The 27,437-nt window shown below is 43.1% G+C and overlaps 2 protein-coding genes across 2 annotated transcripts in view; both read left to right on the top strand.

Moving 5' to 3' along the window:
• PSMB2 (proteasome 20S subunit beta 2) overlaps positions 1–27,437 on the top strand; it is a 623,524-nt gene that overhangs the window by 438,120 nt on the left and 157,967 nt on the right. The gene's annotated exons all lie outside the window — the stretch shown is intronic.
• CLSPN (claspin) overlaps positions 9,285–27,437 on the top strand; it is a 37,859-nt gene continuing 19,706 nt past the window's right edge. The window contains exons 1-9 of the mRNA XM_050797562.1: positions 9,285–9,429; positions 13,992–14,100; positions 14,604–15,052; positions 15,991–16,152; positions 16,839–16,916; positions 17,254–17,326; positions 18,118–18,226; positions 18,420–18,997; positions 26,800–26,991. Coding sequence (XP_050653519.1) covers positions 9,406–9,429; positions 13,992–14,100; positions 14,604–15,052; positions 15,991–16,152; positions 16,839–16,916; positions 17,254–17,326; positions 18,118–18,226; positions 18,420–18,997; positions 26,800–26,991 — 1,774 coding nt within the window. The 5' untranslated portion in view covers positions 9,285–9,405. The remainder of the gene's footprint in view (positions 9,430–13,991; positions 14,101–14,603; positions 15,053–15,990; positions 16,153–16,838; positions 16,917–17,253; positions 17,327–18,117; positions 18,227–18,419; positions 18,998–26,799; positions 26,992–27,437) is intronic.

Raw genomic sequence — 27,437 nt, 5'->3', positions numbered from 1 at the left:
TAGCCGGGTGTGGTGGCAGGGCCTGTAGTCCCAGCTACTCGGGAGGCAGAGGCGGGAGAATCCGGCAGGCGAAGGTTGCAGTGAGCCGAGATCGCGCCACTGCACTCCAGCCTGGGCGACAGCATGAAACTCTGTCTCGGAAAAAAAAAAAAAAAAAATAAAGTAGGAATGGACCAGACTCTGTTTGTCCTTATGTGGTAGAATTCTTTTTCCCCAAGCATACATAAATGAATAGTCTCTTAAGACTGGTTGAGGCATATGTAATTGAAGTATAATTGACAAGTGCTAGGGATGCTAATGTCTAAATAAACACTACTGTCACCACCAAGCCATTAACTTTCTTTAATGGAGGTGGGAGTCGTGAAAACACTTGGGTTTTTATAAAACCTGAAGTAAAAAGCTTGAGAAAAAAAATTGAACACAGCAGGGTAGAAGAATTTCTCGTATTGACTTTTCCTGGGTAGGTAGCGAAAAGGGGAATTGAAGAGAAAATATGTGAATGGAGGCCGGGCGCCGTGGCTCACGCCTGTAATCCCAGCACTTTGGGAGGCCAAGGTGGGCAGATCACAAGGTCAGGAGATCGAGATCATCCTAGCTAACATGGTGAAACCCTGTCTCTATAAAAATACAAAATATTAGCTGGGCGTGGTGGCGGGCACCTGTAGTCCCAGCTATTCAGGATGCTGAGGCAGGAGAATCGCTTGAACCCAGGAGCCAGAAGTTGCAGTGAGCTGAAATCACACCACTGTACTCCAGCCTGGGCAACAGAGCGAGACACTGTCTCAACAATAACAAAAAAAAGAAAGAAAAGAAAATATGTGAATGGAATACAAAAGAGTTCGGGTTTGGGGTGCTGTAGGGATAGCAGTTTGGAAACAGAATGGAGAGAAAGGCTGAGCCTGGGGACCACCTCTTTAGTCACCAGAAGTGACTCCAATTTGGACAATGAGTAGACAGGGGAGAGTGAGGAAGGAGAAATCTTTCATTCTACACATTAATTTGCACCAAGTTAAAGTGAGTCTGTATTTGGAATTAGTGACCTGCATTCTTAATTTTGGTGAATGGCATCACAATCCATCACTCACCAGTCCAGAAATGTGAGTGTCACTGGAGTCACATCGGCTCCACTGTCCCGCTCCCCTCGAGGTTAATCATCCATCAAGCTCTGTCAACTTTGCCTCTTTTTCCAATCCATCCTCTCCTCTCCATTGTTACTACCATTGACCTAGTTCAGGTTTCCATAATCTCCCACTTAGACAACTGGTCTTCCTGCCTCCAGTCTAATCCCTTTCCAATCCATGCTTCATATGCTGCTAGAATAATCTTTCTCAGGCATATATCTGGTCATATCACTCTCCTTAACAAAACCCCTCCCCACACCCCATCTGCTCCGTTCATACTGTCTAAAAGCTAAAATTTTAGGCATAGCATTCCAGACCTTTTGTTCCTGGTTTAACCTTCATTACCTAACCTCTTCATAACACGTTTAGCCTTTATTCTGGCCACACCTCCACACCATGCTCTTGTCACACTGACCTACTTTTAGTTTCTCAAACACAACATGTTTTTTCAAGCCCCTTCACATACCTGGAATGCCTTCTCCTCCCTGTACCAGCCTGGAGAACTTCAATTCATCTTAGAAACTCAGTTTAGGAGTCATCTCCCCACTGACTTACCCCAGGCATGGTCAGTTGTCCCTCCCTCAAGGACAAGTAGCTCCCTCCCACAGCTACCTGTACACACTTCCATGTCGCACGTGCTTGTTTGCTTGCCTGTCTCTGACTGCAGTGGGAAGCTCTCTGAGAACAAGACTGTATTTTATTTGTCTTTATATTCTTTGTATCTAGTACAGGCTTAAAATAGGTGCTCAAGGGGATCAATATTTTATAGATACTTTAGATTTGCCCAGTGTCGTGGTAAGGGAGCTTCTGCACACAGACTAGCTGATGGTGTGTGCATGTGCTGTTATACCTTGGGAAAAGGTCTTAGCATTTTTTTTTGTTTTTTAGTCCCCAGTATTTTAACCACTTATTCAACAATTATTTATTATTTAATTATTCCTTTTTTAAGACGGAATCTCACTCTATTGCCCAGGCTGGAGTGCTGTGGTGTGATCTTGGCAACCTCTGCCTCCCGGGTTCAAGCAATTCTCTGCCTCAGCCTCCCAAGTAGCTGGGATTACAGGTGCCCACCACCATGCCTGGCTAATTTTTTGTATTTTTAGTAGAGACGGAGTTTCACCACCTTGGCCAGGCTGATCTTGAACTCCTGACCTTGGGATCCACCTGCCTTGGCCTCCCAAAGTGCTGGGATTACAGGCGTGAGCCACTGCACTTGGCCTCAACAATTATTTATTAAGCACCCACTATATTTCAGGCCATATACCTTTAAAAAAAAAATTGAGTCAGGGTCTCGCTCTGCTGTTGCCCAGGCTGGACTGCAGTGGTGCGATCATGGCTCATTACAGCCTCAGGCTCAAGCGATCTTCCCACTTCAGCTTCCTGAGTGGCTGGGACCACAGGCGCTCGTCACCACTCTCAGCTAATTTTTTTTTTTTTTTTTTTTTTTTGAGACGGAGTCTCACTCTGTTGCCCAGGCTGGAGTGCAGTGGCGTGATCTCGGCTCACTGCAACCTCCACCTCTGGGGTTCAAGCGATTCTCCTGCCTCAGCCTCCTGAGTAGCTGGGATTACAGGCGTGTGCCACCACGCCCAGCTAATTTTTTGTATTTTCAGCAGAGATGGTGTTTCACCGTGTTGGCCAGGATAATCTGGATTTCCTGACCTCGTGATCCGCCCACCTCGGCCTTAAGCTAATTTTAAAAAAGAATTTTTAGTAACGATGAGGTCTCACTATGTTGCTCAGGCTGGTCTTGAACTTCTGAGATCAAGTCATCCTCCTGTCTCAGCCTCCCAAAGTGCTGGAATTACAGGCATGAGCCATTGTGCCCAGCCTTGTGCCATTTTACTTTATTCTATTATTATATTTCTTTTCTTTTTCTTTTCTTTCTTTTTTTTTTTTTTTTGAGACGGAGTCTCGCTCTGTCACCCAGGCTGGAGTGCAGTGGCCGGATCTCAGCTCACTGCAAGCTCTGCCTCCCGGGTTTACGCCATTCTCCTGCCTCAGCCTCCCCAGTAGCTGGGACTACAGGTGCCCGCCACCACACCCGGCTAGTTTTTTTGGTATTTTTTTAGTAGACACGGGGTTTCACCGTGTTAGCCAGGATGGTCTCCATCTCCTGACCTCGTGATCCGCCCGTCTCAGCCTCCCAAAGTGCTGGGATTACAGGCTTGAGCCACCGCGCCCGGCCTTTTTTTTTTTTTTTTTTTTTGAGACCAAGTCTCACTCTGCTACGCAGGCTGGAGTGCAGTGGCGATATCTCGGCTTACTGCAGCCTCTGCCTCCCAGGTTCAAGCGATTCTCCTGCCTCAGACTCCCCAAGTAACTGGGATTACAGGTGCCTGCTACCACACCCGGCTAATTTTTGTACTTTTAGCAGAGACGGGGTTTCACCATGTTGGCCAGGCTGGTTTCAAACTCCTGGCCTCAAGTGATCCACCTGCTCGGCCTCCCAAAGTGCTGGGATAAGAGGCATGAACCACCGTGCCCAGTGTATTTTTATTTTTTGAGACAGAGTTTCACTCTGTTGCCCAGGCTGGAGTGCAGTGGCGCAATCTTGGCTCACTGCAACCTCTGACTCCTGGGTTCAAGTGATTCTTGCCTGTCAGACTCCAGGGTAGCTGGGATTACAGGCATGTGCCGCCACACTGGACTAATGTTCGCATTTTTGGTAGAGACAGAGTTTCACCATCCTCTTCTCTCCATTGTTACTACCATTGATCTAGTTCAGGTTCCCATAATCTCCCACTTAAACAAGTGGTCTAACTCCTCTTATTCTGGTTGAACTCCTGGCCTCAAGTGATCCACCTGCCTCAGCCTTCCCAAAGTGCTGGGATTACAAGCTGAGCCACTGCACTGAGGCCCTGTACCATTTTAAAAGTCAGAGGCTACTATGATAAACAAGAAAAACAGCTCTGACCTTCAAGCAGGGTACTCTCTAAGAGAAGCTTCATAACTGTATGGAATGACTTTTTTTTTTTTTTTTTTTGAGACAGAGTCTCACTCTGTCGCCCAGGCTGGAGTGCAGTGGCGCGATCTCGGCTCACTGCAACCTCTGCCTCACGGGTTCAAGCGATTTTCCTGCCTCAGCCGCCATGCTGACACGCCCGGCTAATTTTCTTTTTGTATTTTTAGTAGAGACGGGGTTTCACTGTGTTGCCCAGGCTGGTCGCAAACTCCTGACCACAGACAATCTACCAGCCTCGGCCTCCCAAAGTGCTGGGATTACAGGCGTGAGCCACCGCACCTGGCCAAAATTATTTTTAAAATAAGATATTGGGAGATGCGGCTATTTTACCCTACCATAGGAACATTTAAATAACTTGAATAAATCTTAAAATGACCCCCACGTCTCAAATGGTTTCAGGATAGAGTGGCATAACCAAGGTCTACCACACAGTGGCAGTGTTTCTCCAGGGACAAAGGTAATTTGGAGGCCCAGGACTTTGGAAAAGCAGGTAGTTCTCAAACTTTACTCCAGAGGAATAGCAGTACTAAAAATGTAACATGGTATCCTTCCTCAATTTGCAGAAAAAGAAATAAAAGACATAATTCAGTCAATTATCTTCCTCCAAACTTTCTTAAGCCTTTGGTTTCTGCTTTTGTCTGCCAATGAGCACGTATAAATAGAGCACTTTTAGAACTGGCTGAGCATGTTAAGTTCCATGGCTGATTTTTCCCCAGACTTGTAATGTGAGAATTGCTTTTTAACTTTTTTTTTGTGATATAATAATATATCCTACTAGTTAAAATGTTTCCTCATTCGAACGACCAGATTAATAGCATCAGTATTGCAAAATGCTTCCTATGAAGTGCTATACTTCCTGGTGCCCTGCCTATTAAACCTACTTGAGAATCATGCTCTCATCCAGTGTTTTCTAGTTACAAAAAAGAAGAACAAGTTTCTTTTCTTTTTTTGAAACAGAGTCTCACTCTCTCACCCAGGCTGGAGTGCAGTGGCATGATCTGAGCTCACTGCAACCTCCGCCTCCTAAGTCCAACCAATTCTCCTGCCTCGGCCTCCCAAGTAGCTGGGACCACAGGTGCCCGCCACCACGCCCAGCTAATTTTTGTATTTTTAGTAGAGTCAGGGTTTCACCACGTTGGCCAGGCTGGTCTTGAATTCCTGGCCTCAAGTGATCTGATTGCCTCGGTCTCCCTAAATGCTGGGATTACAGGCATGAGCCACTGCACCCAATCTCCAAAAAAGAACACGTTTCTGAGAAACTACATTGCTTACTTAAGTTCATGAAGCCCTCTATGGGACAGGTTCAGACTAATCCCCGTAAAGTGAGCACTCCAGATGTTTCCTTGGTTGCCACTTATCAACTTGATAAACAAGGATTGTTGGATGACTACAATAATGAAAGGACAGAGAGGTCAAGGTGATTCACAGGTTTCTGAACTGGTGAGTGGATTATGGTTCCATTCACCAAAATTGAGAATACAGGTTGCTAATTCTAAATACCGACTCACTTTATCTTGGCACAAGTTAATGTATAAAATGTGTAAAATAAAAGGTTTCCTGGGGATGGGAGGAATGAGAAATTGTTGTTTAATGGGCATAGAGTTTCAGTTTTGCAAGATGAAAAGAGTTCTAGGCCAGGCACGTTAGGTCACAGCTGTAATCCCAGCGCTTTGGGAGGCCGAGGTGGGTGGATCACTTGAGGTAGGAATGCGAGACCAGCCTGGCCAACATGGTGAAACCCCATCTCTCCTAAAAATACAAAAAAGTAGCCGAGCATGGTGGTGGGAGCCTGTAATCCCAGCTACTTGGGAGGCTGAGGCAGGATAATTGCTTGAACCCAGGAGGCAGAGGTTGCAGTGGGCCAAGATAGCACCACTGCACTCCAGCCTAGGCAACAAGAGCAAAACTCCATTTAAAAAAAAAAAAAAAAGAAAGAAAGAAAAAAAGAAAAGAATTCTGAAGAATGGTTACATAATAATTTGAATGTACTTCTGAACTCCATACTTTAAAATGATTAAGATTGTACATTTTCTGTTATATATGTTTTATCACAATAAAAAATGAATAAAAGGTTTTCCTTTCCTAGCTTACCCCTGTCCACCCATTGTTCAAATTGGAGCTTTCTCTCTTAGCTTCTGTGATGAGTGAAGAGGAGCTCCCCAAAGATATTTTAAAATACTAATATAAGGAATGTTATTTCATTTATTCACTTTCAGAGGGAGCTCAAGAAGTTGTCAAATTGTTGGCCAGGAGTGGTGGCTCACGCCTGTAATCCCAGCACTTTGGGAGGCCGTAGCAGGCGGATCACGAGGTCAGGAGATCGAGACCATCCTGGCGAACACGGTGAAACCCCATCTCTACTAAAAATACAAAAAATTGGCGGGTGTGGTGGTGGGCGCTTGTGGTCCCAGCTACTCGGGAGGCTGAGGCAGAAGAATGGCATGAACCCGGGAGGCGGAGCTTGCAGTGAGCTGAGATTGTGCCACTGCCCTCCAGCCTGGGCGACAGGGTGAGACTCCGTCTCAAAAAAAAAGGTTGTCAAGTGAATGAATTAATTAGTTCAACAAATATTCATCAGTTTTCCTACCTTGAACCTGGGATGTTCTAAGCCCTTTGTTCTCAAAGTGTGGTCTCCAGATCAGCAACACCAGCATCACCAGGGAATTTGTTAGAAATATACATTCCTGTGGGGCATGGTGGTTCATGCCCATAATCCCAGCACTTTGCGAGGCTGAGACATGCAGATTGCTTGAGTCCAAGAGTCTGAGACCAGCTTGGGCAGCATGGTAACACCCCTTCTCTACAAAATAAAAAATTAGCTGGGCATGGTGGTGCACACCTATAGTCCCAGCCACTTGGGAGGCTGAGGTGGAAGCGCTGCTTGAGTCTGGGAGGTTGAGGCTGCAATGAGCTGTGATCATTCCACTGCACTCAGCGAGAAAAAAAGGAAAGAAAGAAGTATACATTCCTGGACCCCACTTCAGATATACTGAATCAGAAACTTTGGCACTAGGACCCAACAATCGCTGTTTTTACCAGCCTTTCAGATTATTCTGATGCATGCTCAAGTTTAAGAAAGATAATTCTAGGTTGCAAAGATACAGAGGCAAAGAAAACAAAGTGCCTGTCCTCTTGGAATAACAACAGACAAATAGATATAAATAAAATTTCAGGCAAAGGGAAGTGTTAGCAGGGAAAGCAGCACAGGAGGAGGGAGAACACAGAGGATGCTCAGGCAGGGTCTCTCTGAGGGGTATGAACTCTGAAGTCACCTCGAGTCTGAAAATTGGCTCCACCAGTTTCTAGCCTTTTAAAAGTTTGCTTTTCTCATCTTCTAAGAAAGAGATAATAATATTACCTACAAGTTTACTCTGAAGATTAAATAAGATAACACTTATAAAATCCTTGCAACTGTTTCTGTCACTGAGTAAGGCTTCAACAAACATTAGCCCTCCACATATGATGGGGAGTGCCATAGATGTATATTTGGGAGTCATTGATGTAGAAATTAATAGTAAAGTGGATGAAAAGGTGGATAAACCAGGACACAAAAAGAGAAGAGGATGGATGATGGGCTGTTTTTGGTGGTGGGGGCAGAAGTGGGTTGAGAGATGATGAGGTAAAGAAATGAAGATGTGGAAAGGGAGCTTTTTTCTGAACCCAGCTAAAGCTGGAAATTTGGAAGAGGAGGCCAGTGGATTGGGTGATGAACCAACTATTTGGTATGCCTGTGACTGAGGAGGTTCTCAGGATGCAGGACTTTCAGTGCTAAAACTAGGAAAGTCCTGGGCAAGCTGGGCTGGCAGTGGATATGACCATGGAGGGTGAAGTGAGCAATAAATACTCTGACCTTTCTTTCCTGGTGGTCTCTCATCTCCTTACAGTCACCTTATAAAGTGCCTTTACAGGGGCCTGACCCAACCAGAAGCCAGAGGGCAAGGGAGCTGGGATAATACAGTCTAGAGAGGTCAGCCTTGCCTTAACACAAAACAGGGTAAAGGAAGGACAGAGAATTAACCTGGAGGGGCAAAAAATAATGGCCAGCACAGTGGCAAAGCTGGGATTAGAATTGTTTGGGATAGGCCAGGTGCGGTGGCTCATGCCTGTAATCCCAGTACTTTGGGAGGCTGAGACGGGCGGATCACGAGGTCAGGAGTTCGAGATCAGCCTGGCCAACACGGTGAAACCTCATCTCTACTAAAGATAAAAAAAAAATAGCTGGGTGTGGTGGCATACACCTGTAATTCCAGCTACTTAGGAGGGTGAGGCAGGAGAATGGCTTGAACCCGGGAGGCGGAGGTTGCGATGAGCCAATATCAGGTCATTGCACTTTAGTTTTTAAAGACTAAAGGTCTTTAATAAATAAAAGTGGGCCAGGCGCGGTGACTCACGCCTGTAATCCCAGCACTTTGGGAGGCCGAGGCGGGGCGGATCATTTGAGGTCAGGAGTTTGAGACCAGCCTGGCCAACATGGTGAAACCCCGTCTCTACTAAAAATACAAAAATTAGTCAGGCATTGGTGGCGGGTGCCTGTAATCCTAGCTACTCGGGAGGCTGAGGCACGAGAATCTCTTGAACCCGGGAGGCGGAGGCTGCAGTGAGCCGAGATCGCGCCATTGCATTCCATCCTGGCTAACAGAGGGAGGCTCCGTCTCAAAAAAAAAACAAAAAAAAAACCAGTGTGTGTGTATACATATATATGTGTGTGTGTACATATATGTGTGTGTGTCTATGTGTGTATATGTGTGAGAGTGTATATATGTGTGTGTGTGTATATATATATTCAGTGGTAAGTGTCGTGTACAAAAGGCAGACAGGATCTAGCTGCTCCAGAAATGAAGTCAGTGGAGAAAATCCCACGGGGACCTTGGAATCCCTTTAAAAAGGTTCAGGTACAGGACACTCCCAGGTGCCCAGGAACCGTTTCCCAGCTCACTTCCCCCCGAAGACTCACCCCTCCAACCGCACTTCCTGCTTTGGCAAGTGTCAATGGTCAAAGACCACTGCTCGCCTGGTACCTACTGCCCGCCCCAGTGTACCTCCAGCTCCCCGAGGCGCCGCTACCAGCAGCTGCGACCCAGCCTGGGTTATTTGAGGTCGGCCGGGGGCGCTGCGTGATTGGTGGGTCGGAATGGGGCGGGGACTCGCTGGAAAATCCCCTCTGGATTGGTGCAAACCATGGGGGTGGGACCTCCACTCTGGCTGGGCGGGAAAGCTCGAACAGCGCTGCCGGGCTGGAGACGGCGGGAGCCGCTGCTCTCCGGCTGAGGGAACCAGAGACAGCTCCGTCCCTAACGGAGCACCGGGGAGGCAGGAGTCATGACGGGCGAGGTGGGTTCTGAGGTGAGTTTACGCACACGCCCCCCACCGGGGCTGCGAAGGCCCGGCACCGAGGGGTTAGGTGGGCCGGGGTAGACCCCGCTGACCCGGGGCGCCCGGACGGGAGGACTGCGGCTCCCGGCGTTCACCGCGTCGGCTCCCGCAGCCTCGAGACTCGGTCGGGATGGGTTCCGACCGGGCGTCCCGTCCCGCCGCCAGGCTTCCCGCGCTTCGGGCTCCGTGGCCGGGGAGCTCCAGGTCTCTGCGGCGCGCGCTGCCGGCAGCCCAGCCCCTCCTCAGCCGGTTCCTGCCGCCAGCCCTCCCCTTTGGCGCGTTTCCTGTCGCGGAAGCTCCTCCCCTCAGGGTGCCCTGAAAGACAGGAGGCTCTGGCCGAACCGGGCTGCAGGGGTGCGGGGCGGGATTCTCCGCAAAGAGAGGACGAGGGTGTTAGGGGGTTCCACATTGGGCCTGGGAGGGGCCCTGGAGGTCATCGCGCGGAGGCCCTTTGCGTTTTCCTACGGGGCCCCGAGTGGGAAGTCACCGTTGGGGCTCCTGGCTGGTGGCTCGCACCTCCCTGGCGAAATTGGGCGTAGAAAATAGATGTTTCCAGACCTGTGTCCTTTCTGGGGCCGGATTCGGGCAAGGCACTCTCGCCTTAGGAGCAAAATTTAAAGGGGCGCCAAAACACTCAATCATCAAACTCATATTTTAATGCAATTTTTTAAAAAAAACCGAAATTACTGCAAAAAAGTTTTTATGATTTGATATTGAACAAAATATCAGACGTTTAAACAGAGACAAGATCTGACCAGTCATTTGCACGACCTTGCCTTACTCACCTCACCCTAATCCCGTCCCTGGTTCCAATAAACTTTATCTACAAAAGCGGGTGTATTATTTACCTCATGAGCCGTAGATTATTGATTTAATTTTTTAAAAAATATTGCATTAATATGTTATTTATTTTGATTACTGAATTTTTTGAGACCTCACCCCACCCCAACGTCAAATGTCACCCTGCCCTTTGATGTTGCTGCAAATTGCCTAGAAGAGAATCGTCATTCAAAGCAGCCCTATTCCTTGAGCTGTCTGGTTACCTAAATTCGGTTTCCACATTCACAAACAGAAGTAACAGTTTCAATGCTTTGGATTGTTGAAAGGATCGTCAGTGCATACACATTAATTCTCAGCAATCCCAGCACTTTGGGAGGCCAAGGCCAGCAGATTGCTTGAGCTCAAGATTTGGAAACCAGCCTGCGTAGAAAACGTGGCAAAATCCCGCCTCTACAAAAAAAAAAAAAAATACAAAAATTAGCCGGGCGTCGCCCGTAGTCCCAACTACTCGGGAGGCTGAGGTGAGAGGATCCTTTGGGCCTGGAGGTCAAGGCTGCAGTGAGCCATGATCCTGCCACTGCACTCTAGCCTGGGTGACAGAGTGAGATGCTGTATCAAAATCAAAAAAAAAAAAAAAAAAAAAAAAATTGTGCCAAGCATCCAAATTAATTTTTTTTATATATATATAGATATGTTTTTTTTTTCCGAGATGGAGTCTCGCTCTGTTGCCCAGGCTGGAGTGCAGTGGCGCAATCTCGGCTCACTGCAACCTCTGTCTCCCGGGTTCAAGTGATTCTCCTGCCTCGGCCTCCTGAGCAGCCGGGACTACAGGCACACACCACCATGCCCAGCTAATTTTTGTATTTTTAGTAGAGACGGGGTTTCACCATATTGGCCAGGCTGGTCTCGAACTCCTGACCTCGTGATCCACCTGCCTCGGCCTCCCAAAGTGTTGGGATTACAGGCGTGAGCCACCGTGCCTGGCCAATTTAATGATTTTTTGAGGAACCACTCGGGTGAGGCCTTGTACCCTGTTACATTACTGATGTTCATATTTCTCCCTTTATTAATAAGTTGATTCAGAGCCCTGAGAACTCCAAGGAGGCAGACTTGGCATCTAGGATTAGCTTGGTTACTAACTGATCAAGTCACCTAACACACCTCTCCTTAGGTTTTTATTTGCGACTTTTTAAACTGTCTTATTTAGAAATTTTCAAACCTATACAACCGTAGAAAGGATGGTATAATGAACCCATCACCTTACTTCAACTACAGTTTGAATATGTCTTTTCTGAAATGCTTGGGACCAGAAGGGTTTTGAATTTCAGATTCATTTTGGGTTTTGGAATATTTGCATACACTTAATGAGATGTCTTGGGGGAGGGACCCAAGTCTAAACATGAAATTCAGTTATATTTCATATATACCTTACACACATAGTCTGAAGGTAATTTTATACAGCATTTTAAAATAATTCCGTGCATGAAGCAAAGGTTTTATTGCAGCTCATCATATGAGGCCAGGTGTGGGATTTTCATCTAGTGACATCATGTCAGTGCTAAAATATTTTGGATTTGGGAGTATTTCAGGTTCAGATTAGAGATGTTCAACCTGTATTATCAAATCATGGCCAATCTTGTTTCATTCATACTACTACCCATTTTTCCTCTCACGGGATTATTTGGAGGAAAATCCCAGATATCATATTATTTGAACCATAAATATTTTAGTGTGCCTATCTAACAGACAAGGGCTTTCCAAAAAAAGATAACTACAATATTATTACCACACCTAAGAAGTATCTAGTCAGTGTTCAGATTTCTTTGACTCATGGATATTTCATTTATTTTTATATGTCACTTTAGCATAATTATTTACATTTTTTTGAATCATCATCATCAGAAGTTGCATATTGCAATTGTTTATATTATATATGTGTATATATCATATATAAAGCATACTTATATATGTGTGTATATACATATATGTATGTATTTTAAGATATACATACATATATAAAGCATACATTTATGTATATAGAAATATACAGGGCCAGGTGTGGTGGCTTACGCCTGTAATTCCAGCATTTTGGGAGGCTGAGGCAGGCGGATCACCTGAGGTCAGGAGTTCGACACCAGCCTGGCTAACATGGTGAAACCCCATTTCTTTTTTTTTTTTTTTTTTTTTTTTGAGACAGTCTCGCTCTGTTGCCCAGACTGGAGTGCTGGAGTGCAGTGGCCGGATCTCAGCTCACTGCAAGCTCCGCCTCCCAGGTTCACGCCATTCTCTTGCCTCAGCCTCCTGAGTAGCTGAGACTACAGGCGCCTGCCACCTCACCCGGCTAGTTTTTTGTATTTTTTAGTAGAGACGGGGTTTCACCGTGTTAGCCAGGATGATCTCGATCTCCTGACCTCGTGATCCACCCATCTCGGCCTCCCAAAGTGCTGGGATTACAGGCTTGAGCCACCGCGCCCAGCCCCATTTCTACTAAAAATACAAAAAATTAGCCGGGCATGGTGGCACGCACCTGTAATCCCAGCTACTCGGGAGGCTGAGGCAGGAGAATCGCTTGAACCCAGGAGGCGGAGGTTGTAGGGAGCCAAGATCGTGCCATTGCACTCCAGCTTGGGCAACAAGAGCAAAACTCCGTCTCAAAAAAAAGAAAAAGAAAAAGAAATATAGCATATAGAAATATACATACATGTATAAATATATGGAAATATACATACGTACACATGTATATTCATTTACTTATGTATTAACTAACTTTATAGGTTTCTCTCCCTCTCTTTTTTTTTCTTTGCAATATATTGCAAAGGCCAGGTGCAGTTGCTCATACCTGTAATCCCAGCACTTTGAGAGGCCAAGGCGGGCAGATCACCTGAGGTCAGGAGTTTGCAACCAGCCTGGCCAGCATGGGGAAAACTTGTCTCTATTAAAATACAAAAAATTAGCTGGGCATGGTGGTGTGCGCTTGTAATCCCAGCTACTTAGGAGGAGAATCGCTTGAACCCAGGAGGCAGAGGTTGCAGTGAGCAGAGATTGTGCCACTGCACTCCAGCCTGGGTGACAGAGAAAGATCCTATCTCAAAAAAAGAAAGAAAGAAAGAAACCACCCAGTTTGACTTGTGGAGTTTCCCACATCTAGGTTGCATCTCTGTGGTATTATTCAACATGTTCCCCTATTCATTCTATTTCCTGTAACTTGGTAGTTAGATCTAGAGACTTGATAGGATTCAAATTTGATTGTTCTGTCAGGAATCCTTTATAGCTAGTATTGGGTACTTCTATTAGGCAGCACATAATGTCTGGTTGTTTCTCTTTTGGTGATGTTAGCAGCCATTAATGATAATTGCCGAGGTCTGTTATTTAATTGAGGGTTGATAAAACTGTGATAATCTAATTCTATCATTTGTTAATTCATTAAGATATTTCTCTAAATAGAAACTTCCCCTCATCAATCATATGGATATATGGGGAACAGTTCACACAGAAAAGGCATAATAAGTGCTTGATTATTTTCATTCTTTTACCATTACTAAAGGAGTTGGTTCTGTTAGCATCCTTCAAAGGTGAAAAATGAACTTTTGTTTGTTTGTTGTCCAGTAATTCTAAATGTCATCCCTTCAAGGAACCATCGTATTTGGTTCTTTCCTTAGTTCAGGTTGATGATCCCATGATTTGTGTGTCATTATGTACTTGGAGCTTTCGGTCACCTGCTGGTTAATACAAAGTATATTGTCATTTTCTAGGTTCACCTGGAAATCAATGATCCAAAAGTCATTTCACAAGAGGAAGCAGATAGTCCTTCAGATAGTGGACAGGGTAGCTGTGAAACAATTGGACCCTTGAGTGAAGGAGGTTTGTAATAGTAATTTTATTTTTAGGAATAGTATGCAGGAGCCTCAGTTGTAAGTAGATTGGATTAATTTCATTATTCTCTTGATTTATTACATTAATGCCCCATCCTTATTGTTTGTTTTATGATAAAAGCAAAATAACAGTGCTTGTACCTTTTTGAAACTATGTTATATTGTTGATTGTCTAATAGCTACCACATTGCCTGGTTAATTGCATCCATCCTATAATAAAAGGAATTTTAACACCTGCCAGAGGATTAGAACAACTTCACACATTGTAAATATACATAAAATTACATTTCCCAGTAAGAGACATTTTTCCCAGGGAAAATGTTTTTCAAAATGTATTTTTAGATTTGCTTTGCTACAATCAGTTCTTAATAGTAGTTATATAATTTCACAATGTAATGTATCACTTGTATAACTGAATATATTTTTGAGGAGTAGTGGGACTAGGAGGAAGATCAAATGATGGTATAATTAAAAGAAAATTGTTTCTTCCAGATTCAGATGAAGAGATATTTGTAAGTAAGAAGTTGAAAAACAGGAAGGTTCTACAAGACAGTGATTCCGAAACAGAGGACACAAATGCCTCTCCAGAGAAAACTACCTATGACAGTGCCGAGGAGGAAAATAAAGAGAATTTTTATGCTGGGAAAAATACAAAAGTCAAAAGGATTTACAAAACTCTGGCAGACAGTGATGAAAGTTACATGGAGAAGTCTTTGTATCAGGAAAATCTCGAAGCACAAGTGAAACCTTGCTTAGAGCTGAGTCTTCAGTCTGGAAACTCTACGGACTTTACCATTGACAGAAAGAGTTCCAAAAAGCACACAAATGATAAAGAAGGAACTGCAGGAAAAGCAAAAGTAAAATCGAAAAGAAGACTTGAGAAAGAGGAGAGAAAAATGGAAAAAATTAGACAGCTGAAAAAGAAGGAAACAAAAAACCAGGTACATTTTAAAGAATAATTTGCTATTGCTTGGGTAGGTTAACATTTTAGAAAAGGTTGCTGTTAGTACTCGAGGTTGTTTCTGCTTTCCAAATATTGCTTTGAATTGACTATTTTGTGTTGAGAATAATAGGGTATGTTATTTAAAACTAACTGGTCTTGGCCAGGTGCAGAGGTGCATACCTCTAATCCCAGCACTTTGGGAGGCTGAGGCCAGAGGGTCACTTAAGCCCAGGAGTTCAAGACCAGCCTAGGCAATAGAGTGAGATCCCGTCTCTACAAAAAACTTAAAAATTAGTTGGGTGTGGTGGCCGTAGTCCCAGCTGTAGTCTCAGCTACTTGAGAGGGTGAGGTGGGAGAATCACTTGAGCCCAGGAGGTCGAGGCTGCAATAAGCTGTAATTGTACCACTGCATTCCAGCGGGGATGACAGAGTGAGACCCTGTCTCAAAAAACAAAACAAAACAAAACAAAAAAATAAAACTTATTGGTCTTATTCTATTTTGGGTATGCAGAGGACATTTCCAAATAAATGGGTTTCTTATTTTCTTTATGAGCACATGGAGTAATTCTTTGCTGTCTCTGAGCTGATGAATATTAACTGAAAGAAGGCTTTTTAATGCATCTGTCAGTCAGAAGTCTTGTTTGCTAACTAGAAAAACCATCCTCAGATTTATAAACTAGTTGCTTAACAAGTATTTGACTTTTCAAAAAAAATTTACTGCTTATTAAGTTAGTTTTAGACAGTTGCATAAAATCACAACTTGGACTTCAAAGGATAAGTGTGAGTTAGGAACCAGTGAGAATGTTCTAGATTTTATATGCTTGTCTGTTGATGAAACATGGGCTTTTTCTGGCCTGATCCAAATTGCCATATGATGTTGTGAAATACTGGATTTTTAAATGATTGGATTATGCTTTTTGTTTATGTATTATCTAGGAAGATGATATAGAACAGCCATTTAATGACAGTGGCTGTCTTATTATGGATAAAGACCTTTTTGAAACTGGGTTGGAGGATGAAAATAACTCTCCATTGGAAGATGAAGAGTCAATAGAATCAATAAGAGCAGCTGTAAAAAACAAAGTAAAAAAGCACAAGGCAAGTAAAACATGATTGCAGTAAGAGTTAACCAACTGCCTCTGACCTTTGCTATATTTTTAATTTACTGTTGGAACCTTAATTTTTTCTTTTTTTAACTGAAGAAAAACGTGTCAATTGACTTAAGTTTTCAGCTGTTAATTTTGGAGACTTGCAGTACAAGTGATAGATGTGCTAACTTATTTGGAAACTAGTTCTTTGTTATTACCCTTTTAGGAATGCTGAAAAAAAAGACTAAGATACTTGACGGTGTAGTAAGATGCAGGTAAATAATAGGGAAGAGATGTAAATTTTGCAGTCCTATAGCCTTTGAGAAATGAACCCTATAGCGTTTCAGGAAGGGTATCAAAGAGAGGCATCAGTCAAAACATTGTTGTCCCGAGTATTTGGAAGCATAATTTTTCTTCCTAAGATTTTTTTTTTTAGCTTCCTGCGAGTTATTATCCCTCTTTAGGGAAAGATGTAAGCAGAGGTAAAAGAAATAAGGGTCCAAACTCCATTTGAGGTATCTAATTTGTTTTCTAAGCATAATAGGATGCTGTGTGTTTAATAATTTCTATTCGATGATTATTGATTTATTAATGTAGCATGATGTGGTGTTGGACGACAAAAGTAGACTTCAACTAAATCATCCTCTTATTTGAATTTTGTTTTTGTCCTAATAATCAACATGCCATTTCTTTTAGAAAACAGAACCATCTTTGGAGAGTGAGGTCTATTCATTTGAGGAAGAAAGTGAGTTATCAAAAGGAACCACGAGGAAGGTGAGGTAGAGCCCTGTATATTAGTCACATTGATCTCTTTACACAGGAGTTTATGGATTGCTTAGGAATAAATATTTTATTTTGTCTATCAAATTTTTCTGTTACCCATCATATTGCTTTGTACATAGTAGGAACAAAATATGGATTGGATTGAACGAATTCTCTGAGACTCAAATGTATTCTCTAAGACTTTAAATGAATTCCTTGAGTTTACACTGCATTTGGCTTACTATTTCCTTTCCTCTTTTCTTGGAGAGAACAAACTCTTGAGGGATGAATATCTATCTTTCTGGATATTCATGTAATTAATGTAGTCTCACTTTTTGTTTTCTTTAAGGAAAGAAAGGCAGCCAAATTAAGTAAAGAAGCATTAAAACAACTGCATAGTGAGACTCAGCGCCTTATTCGAGGTAATGCAACCCAGTAAACTTTGAGGCAAAATCACAATGTTTCTTGGTAAGCTCAACTTGGATGTTGAGGACTTTTATTTGTTTAACACTTCTAATGTGAACTCAGGTTATAATATCAAGTTTAGAATTTATCTTGGTGAAAGGCCATTGTTCTAAAGTCCTTGGAACCATTAGTATAAACTGAAGAAATTTTCAGAATTGTGATGCGGGTAAGGAAGAAATTTAATGGTTGTCTGTGGACTGATTCTGTTAGGATTCTTTGGAGAGGTAGTAGTCCCTCTTTATTTGCAGTTTTGGTTACCCGTGGTCAGCCATGGTCCATGGAATTTAAAAAAAAATCCCTTTGTCCAGTGTATCACACTGTATACGTTACCTGCCTGTTAGTCAGTTAGTAGCCCTCTCAGTTATCAGATGAAAAAAACACTGCATGGTTTAGTACTATCTGCAGTTTCAGGCATCCACTGCAGGTGTTGGAATGTATCCCTGTGGATAAGCAGGGACTACTGTATATAAATTTTTAGGCCCCACAGAGATTCTGATTCAGTAGGTTTGAAATGGGATCCAAGAATCTGTATTTCTAAAAAACTTCCTGGATCATTTTGATTTCACATCTAGGTTTAAAAGCCATTGGTCTTCAGGGAACTCTTCTGTACTTAGCTCCTCTGCCTTTGTTAAAGGGGAGTTTTCTATTTCTAGTGATGGCGTTGGTTATTATGTTTGGTTAACTGAATATGAAGTGACATTTCAGAATATGCAGTATATATATTTGCTTGTTTTATTCTGTTTTATAGAGTCTGCACTTAACCTTCCATATCATATGCCTGAGAATAAAACCATTCACGATTTCTTCAAACGTAAACCCCGACCCACTTGCCAGGGAAATGCCATGGCACTATTGAAGTAAGAACACTCTTATTATTATATTAAATTATTATTATTATTTTCATGAACATTTAGTTTTGTAGCAAACATCTGGCATAAAAAGTTCAGATTTCTCACTCCCTTAAAACTGATTTAACTGATGTATACTAAGGGATGAGAATGTTTCACATTTAGGATAATTTTCAACTCCAGCTCATTTTCTCTTCTCTAGGTCATCTAAATATCAGTCAAGCCATCACAAAGAAATCACAGACACTGCAAATACCACTGAAATGAACAGTTATCACCACAGTAAAGGTTCTGAGCAGACAACGGGTGCAGAAAATGAAGTGGAAATTAATGCACTCCCTGTGGTTTCAAAGGAAACCCAGATCATTACTGGATCAGATGAGTCTTCCGGGAAGGATTTGGTAAAAAATGAAGAGCTAGAAATTCAGGAGAAACAGAAGCAGAGTGACATTAGACCTTCACCTGGGGACAGCTCGGTGGTGCAACAGGAATCCAACTTCCTTGGGAACAATCACAGTGAGGAATGTCAGGTTGGAGGGCTTGTAGCATTTGAACCTCATGCCCTGGAGGGTGAAGACCCCCAAAATCCAGAAGAAACAGATGAGAAAGTGGAAGAGCCTGGGCAGCAAAATAAATCATCAGCAGTTGTGCCACCTGAAAAAGTGAGAAGGTTTACTCTGGATAGACTTAAGCAACTGGGAGTAGATGTTTCCATTAAACCACGGCTAGGTGCTGATGAAGATTCCTTTGTGATACTTGATGAACCTGAAACCAACAGAGGTAATCCTTTAAATTGTGGGGAGTCTCCCTGGTGTGATTATCCTGGTAGCTTTTGATTATTGACCACTGTCGAGGAGAGAGAACATAGGAGAAACCAATAACCACATGTGATCTTATCCTGCAGTTGTTCCAGATATGGGCAGAATCCCTTTTAGAGAAATTTGGCAGGGTATCAGAATGATCTAAGCCATGTTTAAAATGGAAGTCTGTTGGCCAGGTGTAGTGGCTAACGCCTGTAATCCCAGCACTTTGGGAGGCTAAGGTGGGCAGATCACGAGGTCAGGAGTTTGAGACCAGCCTGGCCAATATAGTGAAACCTGTCTGTACTAAAAATACAAAAATTAGCCCGGCATGGTGGCATGCATCTGTAGTCCTAGCTACTTGGGAGGCTGGGGCAGGAGAATTACTTGAACCCAGGAGGCAGAGGTTGCAGTGAGCCGAGACTGCACTATTGCACTCCAGCCTGGGTGACAGAGCGAGACTCTCTCAAAAAAAAAAAAAAAAAAAAAACAAACTTGTTGATAGTTAATATAAAAATGAGGTACATTGCTATTGTGTTATGGTATTTAGGAATTTATTATTTCTGCCTTTCCAATCTGAAATTAAGTTTTTTCTATAATCCTGAGTCAAATCTTTTTTTTTTTTTTTTTTTTCCTGAGACGGAGTCTCCCTCTGTCGCCCAAGCTGGAGTGCAGTGGTGCGATCTTGGCTCACTGCAAGCTTCGCCTCCTAGGTTCACACTATCTCCTGCCTCAGCCTCCCTACTAGCTGGGACTACAGGCGCCCGCCACTATGCCCGGCTAATTTTCTGTATTTTTTAGTAGAGATGGGGTTTCCACTGTGTTAGCCAGGATAGTCTCGATCTCCTGACCTCATGATCCGCCCGCCTCGGCCTCCCAGAGTGCTGGGATTACAGGCGTGAACCACCGCGCCTGGCCTGAGTCAAATCTTAAGACATTGATGAAAACATCGTTTAATATTTTACTGCTAAAGAGAAACATTTTGGTTCACTTAAATTATCTGTGAAACTGAATTTCTTTTGTTTTCACTCATTCAACGAATATTAAAGTATCTACTATGAGTAAGTTGCTATGGGGCATACCAAGATAAATCTGATATTTAAGGTATACTTAAGATGCTTTTACTCTAATGGGGGAGATAAGAAGTATGCAAATAACAAGTACAAAGGAGAAAATGGTAAATGATGTCTTTGATAATGAATATGTCATTGATAATTGGAAAATAAATAACATGAAAAAGGAAAAGTATTATTTTCTTAAAGAACATTTAGAATAAAATACTGTAGGAATTCAGAGAGGGATAAATTTCTTCCAATGAATGGTTAGAGGACAGCTTGAAGAATAGGTGGATGTAATTACTTGTTCACTGCCTTCCCTTTATACTGTGAGTTGGGATCTCCTGCCTTGTTCCCTACTCTATCCCTAGTGCTTCCTCAGTGGATGACAAGTTGTAGGCACTTGTATTTATCAAATGAATGAATGATCTCTCAACACTGAACTCAAGTATTACCACGTTGAATAAATTTCCTGACTCTTAGATAGAGTTGGATGCTCCCCACTCTGCCTTGAGGCAGTATGGCATGGTGGTTAAGAGCTTAGACTTTGTGGCCAGACGCGGTGGCTCACGCCTGTAATCCCAGCACTTTGGGAGGCCTAGGCGGGTGGATCACGAGGTCAGGAGATCGAGACCATCCTGGCTAACACAGTGAAACCCCGTCTCTACTAAAAATACAAAAAATTAGCTGGGTGCGGTGGCGGGCGCCTGTAGTCCGAGCTACTCAGGAGGCTGAGGCAGGAGAATGGCATGAACCCGGAAGGCCGAGTTCGCAGTGAGCCGAGATTGCACCACTGCACTCTAGCCTGGGTAATACAGTGAGACTCCATCTCAAAAAAAAAAAAAAGAGCTTAGACTTTTTAGCAAGACCAGGATTTGAATCTGGACTATCATAGTAATTGTTTAACATTGTATATGCCATTTGACCTCTTCAAGCATCTTTTTTTTAAAAAAGAGAAGAAAACCAGGCACAGTGGTGTGTACCTGTAGTTCCAGCTACTGGGGAGGCTGAGGCACAAGAGGGTCACTTGAGCCCAGGAGTTTAAGGCCATCCTGGGCAGCATATGAAATCCCGTCTCAAAAAAAAAAAAAGAAAGAAAGAAAAAAGCACTTTATGGCTTATGGGCTATGGTGAAGATGTGTTGAAATAATGCATGCAAATGGATAGTTTAAAGAAGCACTCAAAAAGTTGTTGCTGCTTCTACTATTATTAGTGAAATAGTTCACATCAAGACTTTTTTTTTTTGAGACAGACTTTCACTTGTTCTTGTCACCCAGACTGGAGTGCAATGCTGCGATCTCAGCTCACTGCAACCTCCACCTCCTGGGTTCAAGCAATTCTCCTGCCTCAGCCTCTCAAGTAGCTGGGATTACAGGTGCCCGCCACCACACCCAGCTAATTTTTGTATTTTTAGTAGAGATGGGGTTTCACCATGTTGGCCAGGCTAGTCTTGAACTCCTGACCTTAGGTGATCTGCCTGCCTTGACGTCCCTAAGTGCTGGGATTACAGGTGTGAGCCACTACACTCGATCAAGACTCTTTCATTAAACCGGGCACAGTCAGTGGCTTATGCCTGTAATTCTAGCACTTTAGGAGGCGGAGGTGGGAGGATTGCGTGAGCCTGGGGGGTCAAAGCTGCAGTGAGTTGTGAGCTGAAATTGCACTACTGCACTCTAGTCTGGGAGACAGAACGAGACCCTGTCTCATAAAAACACACACACACACACAAAATTATCTTTCATTAAACAGCTTATTGTTGGCAGGTGCTATGTCAGCCACTATATCTGGTGTGTAAAATATGCTCAGTGAGTCTGTTAATTGAATGAGTTGACTTTGGAGATGGAGAGGATAGAAAGAGCACCTTGTCTCATTAAAAAAACACACCCACACACACAAAAAGATTCTCTTTCATTAAACAGCTTATTGTTGGTAGGTGCTATGTTAGCCACTGTATCTGGTGTGTGAAATATGCTCAGTGAGTTTGATAACTGAATGGGTTGACTTTGGAGATGAGGAGAAGGATAGAAAGAGCTCTGCATGGTAGTGCGTATTGGGAAGATGTGAAAGTCAGTTTGACCAGCGCTGGAGGTTGAGGTGGCAGAGTTGTGTAACAGAACTAGCACAGCTCCATTAGCAAAGAAGCATGAGAATAAGCTGTTGTCTGGAACACTGAGGGAAAGTTTCTGTTCTATGGGACTAAAAGTTACCTAAACAGTCCTAGACTGATAGGAAAGGGAGAAACGTTTTTTGAGTACCAACTATATTAGACACTGGTACATTCTTTGTTAGTTGTCTTTCTTAATTTTCATAGCACGAGGTATTATTTTGCAAAATGAAGAGACTGAGGCTCAGAGAGGTTAGGTAATTTTTCCAGCATTATACTTGGCTTATAAAGGGACTTACATAGTGGCTGGCATATGGTGAGCACTTACTTTTTAACTTGGAACATGTTTTCCTTTAGAAATAATTGACATGAAATTTGGGTTTCCAGACCAGCCATAATATACATGAAGTTAGAATCAACATTCATTCATTCATGCAATAAATTGTATTTAGCACTGTGTTTGGTGCTGTGTATACACGTAAAACACTCCCTGCTCTTAAAGAAATTAAAGTATAATAGGAGTGATAGGCAGGCAAACAGACCATTACAATACTGGATGGTAAGTGCTGTGATCAAGGTATGTAATTGAGGGTGCATTGGGAACCTAGAGGAAGGGTACATTACTTGGAGCCTAGAAGTCAAGGAAGTTTCTGAAAGGAGCTCAGTAGAGATACCAAGGCAGAGAGGTGAGGGAGGACTTTTTTGGTGGAGAGGTTGGACCTGCAGATGTCAGAGACAATAGAAAGCACAGGGTGTTCTACCTGGCTGAAGTGAAGATAGCAAGGACATTGGTGATCATTGCCCAGATCATTCAGGGTTTTTATGCCATGCTAGGAGCTTGGACTTTAGCTCTTTGTAAGTAGAGGACCATTGAAACATTTTCAGCAAAGGAAATGTTCAATCAGATACTCACTTTAGGAAGTTAAATCTGGTACCTGGTGTGGTGGATGCATTGGAAGGGGTTAAGAGTAAAAACAGTGGGAACAGCTCAGTTTCCTTACCTCATATGGGATAAGGTTTCCATGAAAAAATGCATGTAAATTTAAATTTTGTGATGTCAGAAATACATTACTTCTGTTGCTTGCAATAGCATATGGAATAATCCCTGCCTCTAATTCTACTTTCTGGACAAGAGTAATGTGAATGAGAACAGTTCTCATGCTGACTGCTATTTTAAGTCCCAGGTAATCTTCCCACCCAACCATTTCTCTTGCTCTAGTGGCATCAATAATAACCTGCCTATTTCTGTTCCCTTTTCCCTGCCACTACCTGTTGCTTTTAGCTTTACTGAACCACTGCAAAATAGGAGGCAGACTTATAGCTTGTCTCTCTACTCTTTTGTTTGCAATGTAAACATAGCATCCTTTAGAGTTGGGTTTTTGCTGCTAATAATGTTGGGGGCTCAAGATAAAAAGATTTCCTTCATTTTTCTCTTTTTCTAGTAAGACCATCTAGGGGAAAAAAAACACACATCTAGATGCTAGTCACAAAAATACTGAAGTATGATTTGAGTGCATTTTAGAAAATTAACCAAAGTTTCATGCCTATAGTCCCAGCACTTTGGGAGACTAAGGTGGGAAGATCGCTTTGAGGCCAGGCGTTTGAGAACAGCTTGGGCAACATAGTGAGTTCCTGTCTTTACAAAAATAAAAAACCCAGATGTGGTGACATGCACCTGTAGTCCTAGCTCCTTGGGAGGGTGAGGTAGAAGGAATGCTTAAACCCAGGAGGTCAAGGTTGCAGTGAGCTGTGATCGCACACCACTGCACTCCAGCCTGAGCAACAGAGCAAGACCCTGTCTCTAAAAAGAAGAATGAAAAGTGGCCGGGCACAGTGGCTCACACCTGTAACCCTAGCACTTTGGGAGGCTGAGGAGGGTGGATCACTTCAGTCCAGGAGTTCAAGACCAGCCTGGACAACATGGCAAAACCCATCTCTACAAAAAATACAAAAATTGGCCAGGTGCAGTGGCTCACTCCTATAATCCCAGCACTTTGGGAGGCCGAGGTGGGCGGATCATCTGAAGTCAGGAGTTCAAGACCAGCCGGGCCAACATGGCGAAACCCCATCTGTACTAAAAATAAAAGTAAAAAATTAGCTGGGTGTTGTGGTGCACGCCTGTAATCCCAGCTTCTAGAGAGGCTGAGGCAGGAGAATTGGTTGAACCCAGGAGATGGAGGTTACAGTGAGCTGAGATCGTGCCACTGCACTTTGGCCTGGGCAACAGAGTGAGACTCCGTCTCAAAAAAAAAAAAAAAAAAAAAAAAAGTTAGCTAGGGGTGGTGGTACATGCCTATAGTCCTGGCTACTCTCAGGAGGTTGAGGTGAGAGGATCACCTCTAAGCTTGGAGAGATTGAGGCTACAGTGAGAGCCAAGGTTGCACCACTGCACTCCAGCCTGGGCGACAGAACAAGACTCCATTTAAAAATAAATGATTTTATCATGGACGAGAAGGCCACCTGAAAATATCCAGTGTGCATCAACTCCAAAGGAACTTTCTACTTGTAACTGCCAGCTATCGTCACAGATTCCATTACTATATGAAGTGTTAAGCAGAGAGGTAACAGCTGACTGAGGGAGAAAGAAGGAAATTCTAAGATATTGCAGTGGGGAAGAGGGGTAAATTTATATCACTGTTGGATTGCTAAACTTACTGTTCCCAGTATATATATATGCCCGTTTGTATACAAGTTGAGCATGTGGTACTGGGGCTACAGTATTTCCTTTCTCATTGTACCAATTGTACTAGTGTAACAGTTTTCACCAAAAAACTTGTTACTGTCGTGCTGCTTAATTGTATCACTGACTGGATTATCATTTTATTTTCCCTTCTTTAAAAAAATTGACCTTGCCGAGACGGGTGGATCACGAGGTCAGGAGATCGAGACCATCCTGGCTAACACGGTGAAACCCCGTCTCTACTAAAAAATACAAAAAACTAGCCAGGTGGGCACCTGTAGTCCCAGCTACTCGGGAGGCTGAGGCAGGAGAATGGCGTGAACCTGGGAGGCGGAGCTTGCAGTGAGCTGAGATCTGGCCACTGCACTCCAGCCTGGGCGACAGAGCGAGAGACTCCGTCTCAAAAAAAAAAAAAAAAAAAAAAAAAAAATTGACCTTGCCTATATTTGGTAAGATTGCCAATAATGAAACGTTCAAAATAGGGAATTTGATCCCAGCACTTTGGGAGGCCAAGGTGGGCTGATCATTTGAGGTCAGGAGTTTGAGACCAGCCTGGCTAACACAGTGAAACTCCGTCTCTACTAAAAATACAAAAAATTAGCCGGGCATGGTGGCGGGCACCTGTAGTCCCAGCTACTCGGGAAGTTGAGGCAGGAGAATGGCATGAACCCGGGAGGCGGAGCTTGCAGTGAGCTGAGATTGCGCCACTGCACTCCAGCCTGGGCAACAGAGCTAGACTCCATCTCAAAAAAAAAAAAAAAAGGTCAAATTAGCCAGTCTGCTGGCACAGGCCTATAGTCACAGCTTCTCCAGAGGCTGAGGCAGGAGGATCTATTGAGCCCAGGGGTCAAGGCTGCAGTGAGCTGTGATGGTGCCACTGCACCCCAGCTTGAGTAACATAGCAAGGTCCTGGCTCAAAAAAAATTTAAAAAAATAAAAAAGCAAGAGCCGTTTTTAGCTTGTGGATAATACAAAAACAGGCTACCAGCTAGAATTTGGCCTGTGAGCTACAGCTTGCTGACCCTTGTTTTAGAAGCTGAGCTCAGACAACAAAAACGAAACTTTTCGGCTATTATGAAGTAACAGAGACTGGATTTACCTTCCTGCCTTAAACAACTAAAAGGTCAGACAAAATATATGAAGTAAGTTTTTCGGGCATTTAACAGGCAAAATAGAACAGTAAGCTCTGAGAGAAGAGAAACAAATGAGGTGAGTCCTATCATTGCCCCAGCTTACCTTCTGAAGAGTTTCCAGGCCACAACGCATACAGAGTGAACCTAAGTGGAGCCTGGCAATCTCCCAAAGTTGAGGAGATCACACCACTGCATTCCAGACTGGGAGACGGCGAGACTCCGTCTCCAAAAAAAAAAAAAATTAGCTGGGCATGGTGGTGCTTATCTGTAATCTCAGCTACTCAAGAGACTGAGGTAGGAGAATCACTTGAACCCAGGAGATGGAGGTTGCAGTGAGCTGAGATCGCATCATTGCACTCCAGCCTGGGCAATAGAGTGAGACTCTGTCTCAAAACAAAAACAAAAAACAGCAATAACAAATAGGGAATTTTAAAAAGATGGAAACCCATGAAAAATTTAGCCCTTGAATAGATGAGATTATAATCTTTTTTCCTACCAGTTTAATACTTTTAGAGAATTTTTAAAGAATGTTCAAAAGAATTGCACATATTTAGAAATTTCAGGTATACATTTCTGTCTGATTTTTTAAAGTCTGATTTTTGAAACGTTGAGGAAGAATAGTTGTGGCAGTCCATTAGTTTGGGTTAAGTTGTATGAATTTGACTCAGGAGTTAATAGCAAGGGGTTTTTCGTTTCTTTGTGTGTGGTTTTCCTCATCATTGTTGAGCTAAAAAAAACTTAGCTTATAAGTCTTAAAGGAAAGAGTTTTGAACATGGCAAACTGACACACTGGTTGGCGTTTGGGTTTAGAACTGGAAGCCTTGAAGCAGCGTTTCTGGAAGCATGCTAATCCAGCAGCCAAACCCAGGGCTGGTCACACAGTGAATGTGAACGTCATAGTGAAAGACGTGGGCACTGATGGAAAGGAAGAGCTAAAAGCAGATGTGGTACCTGTGACTTTAGCACCTAAGAAGTTGGATGGAGCAAGCCACACAAAACCAGGTATTTGAGCCCATAGGTTTTGTTTTTTGCTTTTTGCTTTGTATTCTAACAGATCTTCAAGGCTATTGAAAACCTTATAATGAAAAGTTGTAGAATCTTTTTCCTTGGAGACTTTGGACAGCAGTATCTCTGGCATGATTCACATGTAGCACACCTAGAGGTGTGGGGTGGACAAGCTGGCTTTATTTTTTTAAAATTATCATTTGTCTTATTATAAAAAACAAATACCCATTATAGAAAAATATATAGAATAAATGAAAAATTTAATCTTCTATCAGAGACAGGTTCTATAACCATATTGTGTATCCTTTTAAACTCTCTTCTTTGCACATATGTATATGTATTTAAACAAAAACAGGGCCAGGTGCAGTGGCACAGGCCTGTAATCCTAGCACTTTGGAAGGCCAAGGCAGAAGGATCTCTTGAGCTCTGGAGTTGGAGACCAG

The sequence above is a fragment of the Macaca thibetana genome, chromosome 1, assembly GCF_024542745.1.
Source record: "Macaca thibetana thibetana isolate TM-01 chromosome 1, ASM2454274v1, whole genome shotgun sequence".
Lineage (NCBI taxonomy): Eukaryota > Metazoa > Chordata > Mammalia > Primates > Cercopithecidae > Macaca > Macaca thibetana.
The sequence above is the reverse complement of the archived record's forward strand: the minus strand, read 5'-3'. Positions and strand labels throughout refer to the sequence as shown.